Genomic DNA, 13,117 nt, shown 5'->3' with positions numbered 1-13,117 from the left:
GCTGGCTCAGATGGGTGCTCCCATCTAGGCTGGGCATGGCCCATGGGTGCTCCCCAGCTGAGTGTCTAGGGGTCAGCCAGGGGGTTTCTGTGTCTGTCTCAGGATGGCAGATCTTGCAGGACAGTTTCAGCTTTGTGCCCCCCGCAGCGTCTGGCCCCTCCTGGCATAGAGGTCCCAGGTGCAGGGAGGCCGCTCTCTGCCCAGCCTGTGGACCCTACGGCTGGGGTCCCCTTGCAGGGTGAGCGATGAGTGTGGAGCCAGAGCAACCTCAGCAGGGAGGGGCTGGCATTTCCCTCTGAGCAGCAGGATTCTGGCAGGGGAAGGGCAGGGATCGGGATTATTTCTTGTCCCATGCCCGGTGGGGAGCGGGACAGATGGCGTCTCCCCTACAAGACCAAACCCCTCCCCTAGGGCCACGGAGACGCCCCACGAGCAGGGGTGACTACAGCTGCTTTCCCTTTAAGAGGAGGGGGCAGCCTGGCTGCAAAAGGCAGCGTCCTGGTACACGCGGGGTGAGGGGAGTCAGTGGATCACCCTGGCGCGGCTCAGCTGGGGTGCAAGGTGTAAAGCCCATGGGGGTGCTGTTTAGAATGGGAAACCAAGGCTGAATATCAGGTCAAAGCGAAATCGCTCTGGGGACAGGACAGGGGCCCGGTCGCTCCCTGATGGGATGGATCTGGCCTGGAATTGCCCCCTTAGAAGGTGCCAGGCCCGCCAGGGAGGGTACAATCGGAGCTTTTCGTTCCCAGGGCAGGGTTGGGATCCATGGGGCAGCAGGGGGTTATAGTTGGGGGGTCTCCCTCTTCCCATTTTGGGCCAGGTGGAGGGGACTTAAAACATCCGACCCCCAGCAAGATCTGTCTGTAGCCAGCTATTGCCTCCCGTCCATCTGACAGTGCATCTTGCACTGACAAACTAACCCTCTAGACTGGTGCGTCTGCAGTGAAATCGCTACCAACGACCATTCACGTGTCATCAGCAGGTTTCAGAGTTAACACCCAACGGAACTGAAGGGGGACAGCTCGCCTGCTCAGAGCTGTCGTTCCAGGCTGGGCAGAGGCTGCTGCGGGGTTCATGTCCCCTTTGCAGCCACGGAGAGACCAGGTGTTTCCCTAGAACGGGTAGCGGGGATCCGAAATCCCCACTGAGAACTGAGTTTATGAACGAAGGGCCAAGGCGCCTCCCTCCATGATGGGCACCATGTTGTGCCGCACATCTGGCAGCCGCTATCCAATGGGATCTCAGAGCGCTTCATATGCTACACAGCCCTACAGTGCAGCCCCCTCTGGGGGGCAGCAGGATAGGTGACAGCTGGGGGGCGGGTCTTGTCCAAACAACTGCTGCCTCTGTCTGTCCGTCCATCCCTCTGCAGCATCCATCCGTCCCTACGAGTTCTCCCACCTTCCTCAGTACCTGCCCCCATCTCCCTTTCTGGGTGAGCCTGTCACACACTCACTTCGTGCCACCAGGGAGCACTGCTGCTGCTCCACCCACGGGGAACAGCCAGGGCCTGGTCTCGCCCGCTGATGGGCTCATAGCTCAGTGCTGGGCTCTCAGGACGGGGAGCAGCTGGTGTGGGTCTGTGCCCGGACTAGCCATTAGCTCCCCTGCCCCAGGCCATGGGGCAGGACAGAACCATAGAAATGTGGGGCTGGAAGGGCCCTCCAGAGATCACCAGCTCCAGCCCCCTGCACTGAGGCTGGAGCAAGTCACCTTAGTCCAGCCCTGGCAGAGGTCAGTGCGATCTGGTCTTAAAAACCTCCAGTGACAGGGATCCACCCCACCTCCCTCGGAATCCGTCCCAGAGCTGGACTCCCCCAAGCGTTAGAGTTTGTGCCCATTGATGTGCATGGCAAACAATCGATCCTCGTCCGCTCTGTAACAGCCCTAAACACAGCTGGGCCCAGCCCTCCAGCTGAGCCCCCCTCCCACTCCCCGGGACAATTATGGGCAGTTCCTTACAATTGCATTGTAAGTCATGGATTCACCGGGGCAAGTCGTGCCTGACCAACCTGATTGCCTTCTATGATGAGATAACTGACTCTATGGATATGGGGAAAGCGGCGGATGTGATATATCTTGACTTTAGCAAAGCTTTTGATACGGTCTCCCACAGTATTCTTGCCAGCAAGTTAAAGAAGTATGGGCTGGATGAATGGACTATAAGGTGGATAGAAAGCTGGCTAGATCGTGGGGCTCAACGGGCATTGATCAATGGCTCCATGTCTAGTTGGCAGCCAGTATCAAGCGGAGTGTCCCAGGGGTCGGTCTTGAGACCGCTTTTGTTCAACATCTTTATCAATGATTTGGATGATGGGATGGATTGCACCCTCAGCGAGTTCTCAGATGACACTAAGGTGGGGGAAGAGGTTGATACACTGGAGGGTAGGGATAGGGTCCAGAGTGACCTAGACAAATTGGAGGATTGGGCCAAAAGAAATCTGATGAGGTTCAACAAGGACAAGTGCCGAGTCCTGCACTTAGGAAGGAAGAATCCCATGCACTGTTACAGGCTGGGGACTGACCGGCTAAGCAGCAGTTCTGCAGAAAAGGACCTGGGGATTACAGTGGACGAGAAGCTGGATATGAGTCAGCAGTGTGCCCTTGTTGCCATGAAGGCCAACGGCATTTTGGGCTGCATTAGTAAGAGCATTGGTAGCAGATCGAGGGAAGTGATTATTCCCCTCTATTCGGCACTGGTGAGGCCACACCTGGAGTATTGCGTCCAGTTTTGGTCCCCCCACTACAGAATGGATGTGGACAAATTGAAGAGAGTCCAGAGGAGGGCAAAGAAAATGATTAGGGGGCTGGGGCACATGACTTACAAGGAGAGGCTGAGGGAAGTGGGGTTATTTAGTCTGTAGAAGAAGAGTGATTTGATAGCAGCCTTCAACTACCTGAAGGGGGGTTCCAAAGAGGATGGAGCTCAGCTGTTCTCAGTGGTGGCAGATGACAGAACAAGGAGCAATGGTCTCAAGTTGCAGTGGGGGAGGTCTAGGTTGGATATTAGGAAACACTATTTCACTAGGAGGGTGGAGAAGCACTGGAATGGGTTCCCTAGGGAGGTGGTGGAATCTCCTTCCTTAGAGGTTTTTAAGGCCTGTCTTGACAAAGCCCTGGCTGGGATGATTTACCTGCTGCTGGTCCTGCTTTGAGCAGGGGGTTGGACTAGACACCTCCTGAGGTCTCTTCCAACCCTGATATTCTATGATTCTATAAGTTAGAACGTTGGAACTCGGAACTGCAATCTACTCCATTGCGGGACCGAGTGTCGTAAACTCGAAACGTGTAGTCGTAAGTTGAATCAGGGTATCAATGTAGAAGCATCATAAGTACCGTTCATCATAACTTGAATGTCGTAGAGTCGAGGACTGCCTGTACCTCCCGGGTCTTACCTGCACTCCTGCAATCCCAGAATGAGATTGGCCCTTTCTGCAGCTGCATCCCATTGTTGGCTCATATTTACTTTGCGATCCACTAGAACCCGAATCCTGTCCAGCAGCTCTGCCATCTAGCCGCCAGGCCCCACTTTGTACTTGGGTGTTGGATTTTTTCTTCCTAAGCAAAGTGCTTGGCACTTGTCTGTATTGAATTTCATCTTGTTCACCTCAGACCGGTTCACCCCTTTCACCACCGTCGCCTCACAGGCCCGGGCAGGAGTGCCCCCTCCACTGCCCCTGGGGCAGGATCATCCCCTGCGTCCCCCAGGGCAGGATCATCCCCTGCATCCTCCAGGGCAGGAGCACCCCCTCCCCCCCCTTGGAGCAGGATCATCCCCTGCATTACCCAGGGCACAAACATTCCCTCCTCTCCCCCTGGAGCAGAATTGCCCCCTCCATCACCACCCAGGGCAGGATCGCCCCCCCATCCCCATGGGGCCAGGCAGGATTGCCCCCTCCATCCCCTGGGGCAAAAGCAGCCCCTCCATCCCTCTGGGGCAGAATTGCCCCCTCCATCCCGGGGGACAGGATCAGCCCCTCCAGCCCGATCCCCAGGACTCTGCCCTCTCTGGTTGTCAGTTTCCCCAGCTCTAGCTCTTCCCTTCTCAGGGCTAGGGGACAATTCCCCCACTGAATCCATCTCATTCAGCCTCGATTTCCCCTCCCAACCTCTGCCCTCCAGTCCCCCCTTCCATGCCTCCCCCTCCCCCAATGGGGTTCACCTCCTTCACAGGCAGGCTGCGTTTGCTGATCAAAACAGATTCCCCCATCTCAGCTGGGGTCTCCCCGGGGCCGGATTGGGGGGCTGCACCCCCTACACGCTCCTTTCCAACAGGTCCCCAGAGCTGCCAAGTGTGGGGTGCACATGACAATTACCGAATATGAGGAGTTGGCATCAGAGACCCCAGGCTGCCAGCTGGCAGCTCAGTGCCCCTCCCCGGGCCACAGGGCTCCCTTGTGTCCAGCCTGCATCATGTTTTACCGGGCCCGTGCCACAGGCTGGGGTACAGATACGAATGTTCCCACCTCTGAGCCAGCAACTCCTCGCACTCTCACATCAGCTGAGAGTCTGAGCTCCTCCCCCCACCCCCGCTTCCAGGGCATTGATGATGACATTATGCTGTGGGTGGGGATCCCAGGGGGGCATTTCTGTTGGGGGGAGCAGGGGCCCAGATCCCAGGACAGCACCTCATCGGTCCCTCCGCTTGCCCCCCCAGATGATAACCTGTCAGGCACCAGCGGGATGGAGGTGGACGACCGCATCTCGTACCTGGAGCAGCGGCTGCAGCTGCAGGAAGATGAGATCCAGGTGCTGAAGGCGGCGCTGGCTGACGTGCTGCGGCGCCTGAGCGCCTGTGAAGAGAACGGACTCAGCCTGCAGAGGAAGGGGCCCACTAAAGGTACCGGGCTGCAGAGCTCCTCCCTCCAGGCTGCTCAACCCACACCCTGGGTGCTCTCTTTCCAGAGAGCCCCTCTCGCTTCCCTTGGATCCAGTCACTTGCTTCACTGAGCCTGATCCAAGCACGATCAGCACCCTCGTCCCCATTTGAAGCTATCCCTGCCGTGGGGAACATCCGGCAGCCCCTGCACTGGCTCAGCTGCCCCACATGCTCAGCTCAGACTTAGAGCCCTGAGGGGGCTGGGTCAGGCCAGGTCAGGCGAGCTGCCTGCCCACACAGCACTGCAGCCCCAGGGCCCACCCTGCCACTTATGCAGCAGCCCCCTTCCCCATCAGCAGCTCTGAAGGGAGCCGTCCTTGAAGCTAGGGCAGAGCCAGGAGGGTTGGGTGTTTACCCCGGCCCCCAGAGGAAGGGGCCGACCCCCGCCTTGAGGAGTGAGGGGAAGGGCTGAACCCCATGGGAGCCCCCTGGGGCCTGGACAAAGGTGCATGCCCTCCCTCACACCTCTGAGATCCACAGCCAGACCAGGAGGGCGGCTCTGACAGCCCCACAGCTGGGGGTAGCCCCTGCTCCCGAGGGCCCAGCCTGGACCCCTCCTGCTGTAGAAGGAGGTAAGGGCTCCTCGTCTGCCCTTGCTCCCCACACCCAGCACCCTGGGGCTGAGGCCATGCCGGGCGCAGGGCAGGGCTGTCAGGCGAGCCCAGCCAAGTGTTTCCTATCACAGCCTGTGAGGCTGAGCCAGCAGGGAGGGGCCAGCCCCCCAGGGAGCCCGGGGCGGAAGCCCTGGGGGTCCCTTCCCACCCCACCCTTGGGAACAAAAGAGGCTGCAGGAAGAGCTCCCCAGCAGTCGGGGGGCTGGTGGGGGCTGAGGCTCTGAGCAGTGACACTCCCCTCCCCGCTCTGTCTCCCCACCCCCGCAGTGTGCCAGCTGCTCAAGGGGCTGCCCTCCAAGCCCATCCTCAGCAACGGGATCCTGCCGCAGAAGAGATCCGGGGGTTACTCCACCTCCCCATCGTCCCCCAAGAGAGAGCCGGCCCACGGTGCCGCGAGGAGGTAGGCGCTGGGCCCAGCCCACCCTGTGCTGGAGGGTGGGGGGGTTGAGATGGCTGCTGGGGCGGAGGCCACGCTCCCCTCCTGGACTGGAAAGCTCCTAGGGACACTGGGCGGCAAGGAACCTTCTGCATCAGGGCGCTGGGGAAGGGTGAGCTGTAGTACAGCCCCAGAGATGGGGGCTAGGGGCAGCAGTACAGCCTGGGGGGCAGGGCTAGGGGCTGCAGTGCTACAGGGCTGTGGTACAACATGGGGTAGGGTTTAGAGGCTGTGACCCAGTGGGTGGGGCAATGGGGCTGCAGCATGGTCCAGTGGGTGGGGCTAGGAGCTGCAGCATGGCCCAGTGGTCAAGGGTAGGGGGCTGCAGCATGGCCCAGTGGATGGGGCTGGGTGGGGCTGCAGCGTGGCCCAGTGGTCAAGGGTAGGGGGCTGCAGCATGGCTCAGTGGGCGGGGCTGGGAGCTGCAGCGTGGTCCAGCGGGAGGGGTTGGGGGCTGCAGGGTGGCCCAGTGGGCGGGCTAGGGGTTGCAGTATAGGTACTGGGGGGTTGGCTGGGCAGATGAGGGCCCAGACACTGGGAGCAGCCAACGGTTGTGGGGGGAAGGTCTCCCCGTCTCTCCAGACCCATCCTGCATTGCTCCCCTGGGAGCGGCAGCAGCAGGGCTGGGCCAACCGCTAATGGGCCTAGAACCGACTGAGCAGCTCCAGACACCCAGGCGGTGCTGCAGCAAGCAGGGGGTGACAACCCCCGGCTGGCATCCTGTCCTGCTCCCATGGGGGTGAGCAGCGCCATCCCCCCCAAGTTGGTGGGGGCAGGATTGGGCCCCAAATCGTCCACACAACAGCTGTTCCTGGCTTTGCCTGCTCCTGCTGCTCTCTCCCAGCACAGCCAGCATGTGAGTTCCTGGGGATGGGGGGCAGAACTTGTGTGATCCTGGCTGGGCCTGCGTTTTCAGCCAGGCTGCCCCTTCACATGCTCTCAGCCGCAGCCCCAGCCCCAGGAGGGAGGGAAATTAGGTTTCACCAGCTTCCCCATCCCTGCTACCCAGCGCCCGGTACTCCGGGGGTTAATGCCGCCTGGCACCAGCTGGCTGCTTGGGGGCTCTCCACTCACAAAGGGCAGCGTTTGGGGGTTGCCGAGCAGGGGTGCACGTGTCGGACGCTGGGGTGTAGCTGGGACCTAGGCGGGCACAGGGGGCACTAGGGTGGGGGGTTGTCTGTGTATGTACAGTGCATGGGGGGCTGTAGCAGCTTTGGAGGGTCTGTATCTCTGCAGTGTGTGTCTGGGGACATCTGTGTGTCCGGCCCATGTTGAGGGGGGCAGGTTGTTATGTGGGCTCCGGGGTGGTGTGTAGTTGGGAAGGCGGGGTGTCTCCGTCTGTCAGTGCTGACGTGCCCAGGCCCCCCATCACTGTGGCATGGCTTCTGTCGCACCCCTCCGGGGCCAGCAGCCTTGGGCTAACGTCCTGCCTTGTGCCGCCTGCTCTCCCGCTGCACCCACTGCTCCTCCACCGCGGCCGGTCGCTCCTGGGGGTGGGGGAGGGTCTAGAGTGACCAGACAGCATATGTGAAAAATCGGGACATGGGTGGGGGGTAATAGGAGCCTATATAAGAAAAAGATCCAAAAATCAGTACTGTCCCTATAAAATTGGGACATCTGGTCACCCTAGGTGGGTCTCACCATAGACTCTGCTGCCTGGTCACACACAGACGGGGCGACGCCTTCACAGATGTAATGGGGGAGTGCTGCACTGGGAAATTAAATGCCCAGCTTGACCCTCTGTGCAGCCCCCCAGCAATGGCACGGGGCTCTGGCCCCATCCCAGTACTCAGCCCACCCCTCACACCTCCTCTTCCATTCACTCCCTAGACCATGCCTCTTGCACACTCATGTCCTGTGCCCCCTGCTGTCTGGCTGGCTGCCCCCCATCCCCGGGCTGGCCCCCTTCCGGCTGGCTGATGCTCTCTCTCCTGCAGCGGGCACAGGTGCCCCTCCCTGGAGTGGCCGGCCGCGCTCAGACGCGACTGTTTCAGAGAGCAGAGGAGCCGCACCACCTCGTCCAGCAGCTCCTGCAGTGGGCAGCGCGAAGGGTACGTGTCTCAGACCCCACCCTTCCTCCTGCACCCCTGCCCCCGGCTGCACCCCTCTCTGCCAGGCTCTGAACCCTGCGTCCTCCTTGCTATCAGCGGCAGTGCCAGCTGGGCTGCCTCCTCGCCGCGCTAGGACCTAGGCTGTGCCATGGCGCTGCGCCCAAAGAACCGCCAGCGCTGCTGGACCATGCGGCGGGGACCAAACCTGTGACCTCAGGATCTGACGGCTCGAGGCCCTGCGCCGGAGCTACAGGATCGGGCCCCAGAGTGGCCAGACATGGATTGCAGCCGCTAGAGGACGCCAAGCTGTGCTGCACTAGCCCTGATGCCCAGGGAGACCCTTTGGGGACAGGCCCCCCCCCCTTCTGCTGCAGGCCCCCAGAGGCACTAGCCTGGCCCTGGAAGGGGTTCAGCGGCAAGGGGGTGGTTCAGTCGGGCCAGCAGCACCCCTGGGACCTGTCTCCCAGAGCCCCCCGGTGGGGCTGGGATGGGGCGTTGGGCAGGCCAGGCTGCACTGGGGCAGGCTCCAGCACAGGGCGGGCAGCCAGCCAGTCACCCAGTGGCACCCAGGCCGGCCAGCAGGGCTGTGAGCGGTCAGAGAGGGAGAGCCCTAGGCCAGGCCCGTGGCTCGGAGCCAGGCTGCAGGGTGGAATTGGGGTTGGGAGCCAGGCCCCGCCTTAGCTTGGGGATACTGGGGTGGACCAGGTTCAGAGAGATGGGCACTGGGGCAACCCAGCCAGACGGGTTGAGAGAAACCACTCCTGGGACTCTGTGTAGCCCCCAGAGCTGGGGCAGTCCGGGGGGAGGCTGGGACCCAGTGCCAGGTTGGCTCTAGTGTTCGCGTTGGGGGGCAGGTTCAGGGCATACTGTGCAGGTGGGGTACTGGCCCCAGCACCAGGCTGGGGGAGCTCAGGAGTGAGGTGGCTCTGGGGAGGGTCAAGATGCTGGGATGCATTGGGGCTCGGGCCCCAGTGTGACTCTGGGGGAGTGGGAGGTGTGGTGCCAGGGGCCCTCTGCGGGGGTTGGCAGGGGCCTAAGGGTGCTCAGTGTGTTGAGGGCCCAGTCCTTGGGTGACGTAAGGCTGAGGGGAGCTGGGGGCCCTGGGGATGGGGATGGTCCAGCACTGGAGGTGTCTAGAAGGGATATCTGAAGGTGCTGGGGACCTGGCATTGGTGGGTTTCTGGGAGGGATGATTCAGGGATGGGGGGCTGAGGGTGAGCCAGGAAGACTTGACACTGAGGGGTTGGCCCTAGGGATGTCCGAGGGCTTGGGGGTGACTCACGGGTGTGGGGGGCCTGACACTGGGTGGCTGGGGGCCTGGGGACCTGGCACTACAGGAGGGACAGGGAGGTGGGGCCCAGCACTGGGGGGTTGCTGCTAGGAGTGTCCAGAGACGTAGGGGTGCTCTGGGGATGACTGGCAGTGTGGGCAGGCCAGCACTATGGGAGGGACAGGGTGCATGTTTGGGAGGGGGTCGGGATTCCTTGGGGAGCAGAATCCCTGGCACTAGAGGATTAGCACTGGGGGTGACTAAGGCCAGCATTGGGGGGCTGGAATTGGGGGTGACCTGGAGTGTGGGGATCAGGCTCTGGGGGGGCTGGGGTGACATAGGAAGCAGGGGGTCTGAACACTGGGGGTGATTCAGGATGTGGGGGTCCAGCACTGGAGGGCTGGCACTGGAGGCTGGGGGTGACTTGATGTGGGGGGGGGGCCTTGCACTGGGGGTGACTAAGAGTCCAGGTGTGGGGATCCAGGACTGGTGGTGAGTCAGGGTCTGGGCACTGGCGGTGACTCAGGTGCCAGGTTCTAGGGCACTAGGGTTGTGAGGGGCCAGGCACTGGGGGGCTGGGGGTGACTTGGAGTCCAGGGGTCCAGGTGCTGGGGGTGCAGGGGTCTGGGCAGTGGGAGGAACCAGGGGGTAGGGAGGAATGGGAGGCTGGATGCTGGAGGGACCCATGTGCTGGCGGGGGGACTGGGAGGCCAGATGCTGGAGGGACATGTGTGCTGGCAGGGTGACTGGAAGGCCGCATGCTGGACGGATCCATGTGCTGACAGGGAGACTGGAAGGCTGGATGCTGGAGCGACCCATGTACTGGTGCGGGGACTGAGAGGCCGGGTGCTGGAGAGCCCCGTGTGCTGGTGGGGGGACTGGAAGGCCGGATGCTGGAGGCACACGTGTGCTGGCAGGGGGATTGGAAGGCCGGATGCTGGAGGCACACGTGTGCTGGCAGGGGGATTGGAAGGCCGGATGCTGGAGGCACACGTGTGCTGGCGGGGTGACTGGAAGGCCGGATGCTGGAGGCACACGTGTGTTGGCGGGGGGGATTGGAAGGCCGGATGTTGGAGGCACACGTGTGTTGGCGGGGGGGATTGGAAGGCCGGATGTTGGAGGCACACGTGTGCTGGCGGGGGGATTGGAAGGCCGGATGCTGGAGGCACACGTGTGCTGGCGGGGGGATTGGAAGGCCGGATGCTGGAGGCACACGTGTGCTGGCGGGGGGATTGGAAGGCCGGATGCTGGAGGCACACATGTGCTGGCAGGGGGACTGGAAGGCCGGATGCTGGAGGCACACGTGTGCTGGCGGGGGGACTGGAAGGCCGGATGCTGGAGGCACACGTGTGCTGGCGGTGTGACTGGAAGGCCGGATGCTGGAGGCACACGTGTGCTGGCGGGGTGACTGGAAGGCCGGATGCTGGAGGCACAAGTGCTGGTGGGAGGACTGGAAGGCCGGACGCTGGAGGGACATGTGTGCTGGCGGGGGGACTGGAAAGCCGGACACTGGAGGGACACGTGTGCTGGTGGGTGGACTGTAAGGCCGAATGCTGGAGGGCCTCGTGTGCTGGCGGGGCGACTGGAAGGCCGAATGCTGGAGGGACCCATGTGCTGGCGGGGGGCCTGGGAGGCCAGATGCTGGAGGGACCCGTGTGCTGGCAGGGGGACTGGGAGGCCGGATGCTGGAGGGCCCCGTGTGCTGGCGGAGGAACTTGGGTTCAGGGTGCTGAGGGGCTGGGATTGTCAGGGACTGGGGGTAATAATGGATCTGGGCGCTGGCAGTGACTCAGGGTTCAGGTGCTGGGGAGGATTTGGGGTCTGGGCACTGGGAGTGAACCAGAGGCAGGGAGGGGGGACTGGGAGGCTGGGCGCTACAGGGGGCATGCAGGGTCCGGGTGCCTGCGGGGGTGGACTTGGGGGCTGGGAGGCCAGGCGCTAGGGGTGGTGCAGGATCCAGATTCTGGGGAGGAACTCAGAGTCCAGGTGCTGGGGTGACTGGGGGACTCCTGGGGGTGGGGGTGGTGGACTTGGGGTGCAGGGGTCCAGGCACTGGGGGAGGGACCCAGGGGGTAGAGGGGAATGGGATGATGGGTGCTGGGGGGACCAAGGGGGTGGGGGGGGGAATGGGAGGCCTGGAACTGAGGGGACTCAGGGTCCAGGCACTGGAGTACTGGGGTTGTGAGGGGCTGGGGCTGATTCTGGATCTGAGCGCTGGAAGTGAGGGGGGAGGGTTAGGTGCTGGTGGTGACTCAGGATCTGGGTATTGGGGAGGATCCGGGGGGGTAACCCGGCAGGACTCGGGGTCCCGGTGCTGGGGGGGACCCAGGCATTAGGGGGACTCGGGGTCCCAGCGCTGGGGGGAGTCAGGTACTGGGGGGAGTTGAGGTCCCGGCCCGGGGAGGTCTCAGGGTCCTGGTGCTGTGGCGGGGACCCAGGCGCTGGGGGGACTCGGGTGCTGGGGGGGGACCTGGGCGTTGGGGGGACTTGGGGTCTCGGTCTGGGTGTTGGGGGACTTGGGGTCCCGGTGCTGTGGGGGGACCCGGGTGCTGGGGGGACTCGGGGTCCCGGCATTGGGGGGGACGCAGGCGTTGGGGAACTTGGCGTTCCGGTGCTAGGGGGAGTCGAAGTCCCGGCCCGGGGGGGACTCAAGCGTTGGGGGGACTTGGGGTCTCAGCCCGGGGGGAACCCAGGTGCTGGGGGGGACTCGGGGTCCCGGCGCTGTAGCGGGGACCCGGGCGTTGGGGGGACTTGGGGTCTCGGCCTTGGTGTTGGGGGGACTTGGGATCCCGGCGCTGTGGGGGGACCCGGGTGCTGGGGGGACTCGGGGTCCTAGCGCTGGGGGGGTCAGGTACTGGGGGGAGTTGAGGTCCCGGCCCGGGGAGGTCTCAGGGTCCTGGTGCTGTGGCGGGGACCCGGGCGCTGGGGGGACTCGGGTGCTGGGGGGGACCTGGGCGTTGGGGGGACTTGGGGTCCCGGCGCTGTGGGGGGACCCGGGTGCTGGAGGGACTCGGGGTCCCGGCACTGGGGGGGACCCAGGCGTTGGGAGACTTGGGGTCCCGGTGCTAGGGGGAGCCGAAGTCCTGGCCTGGGGGGGACTCGAGTGTTGGGGAGACTTGGGGTCTCAGCCCGGGGGGAACCCAGGTGCTGGGGGGACTCCGGGTCCCGGCGCTGTAGCGGGGACCCGGGCGTTGGGGGGACTTGGGGTCTCGGCCCGGGGGGGACCCGGGTGCTGGGGGGACTCGGGGTCCCGGCGCTGGGGCGGGGGGTCCCGTTCCGCCCTGCAGCCGGGCCCGGAGGAGGGAGCGCACTGGGGCTCCCTTCCAGCCTCCCGGGGGTGGAGCCGGACTCGGCCCGTCCGGGAAGCGCCGAGCCCGCTGCTCCGCCCCGCAGCCCGGGCCCCCAGAGCAGCGCAGCCGGCAGCATGCGAAGGGCAGCGGCAGGGGCCAGGACCGGGGCCAGCCCCAGGTAACGCTGCCCCCGCAACCTGCCCGCTCTTCCTTGGTGGGCCCCTGGGCCCTCCCTTTCCCTGCCCCGGGCGGGGTCACGGCCCCCCCCCCGGGGTGCCCCTGCAGCCTGTAGGGAGCCACATCCCCCCATCGTTGGAGCTCAGGCTCCTGCCCCCATCGGGGTGCAGCGGGGTCTGGCCCCAACGCGCCTTTCCAGAGACTGCTAGGGTCGGGAGTGGTGCAGGTGGGGAGGGGGGTCCTGGCTGAGAGAGCAGGCCAAGCTGGGGCAGCAGAGAAGGGCAGGTGGGGGCTGTGGGGCAGGTTGGTGCACTGGGGATCAGTGGGGGGACAGGCTGATGGGATAGACTGGTGGGTGGGGGAGGGGTCATGGGGCAGGCTGGTAGGGGGGGAGTTGATG

General features: G+C 63.8%; 1 protein-coding gene across 2 annotated transcripts in view; it reads left to right on the top strand.

Annotated features, from left to right (window-relative positions):
• The window catches only part of EML2 (EMAP like 2), a 45,036-nt gene that overhangs the window by 5,718 nt on the left and 26,201 nt on the right, over positions 1-13,117 (top strand). Inside the window, exons 2-4 of one of the 2 annotated variants that reach the window (XM_050928098.1) lie at positions 4,658-4,840; positions 5,761-5,893; positions 7,867-7,980. In XM_050928098.1, coding sequence (XP_050784055.1) covers positions 4,658-4,840; positions 5,761-5,893; positions 7,867-7,980 — 430 coding nt within the window. Of the gene's footprint in view, positions 1-4,657; positions 4,841-5,760; positions 5,894-7,866; positions 7,981-12,617; positions 12,719-13,117 lie in introns of those variants that run through there. The other variant, XM_050928093.1, reaches the window with a different exon arrangement.

The sequence above is a fragment of the Gopherus flavomarginatus genome, chromosome 18, assembly GCF_025201925.1.
Source record: "Gopherus flavomarginatus isolate rGopFla2 chromosome 18, rGopFla2.mat.asm, whole genome shotgun sequence".
NCBI lineage: Eukaryota > Metazoa > Chordata > Testudines > Testudinidae > Gopherus > Gopherus flavomarginatus.
The sequence above is the reverse complement of the archived record's forward strand: the minus strand, read 5'-3'. Positions and strand labels throughout refer to the sequence as shown.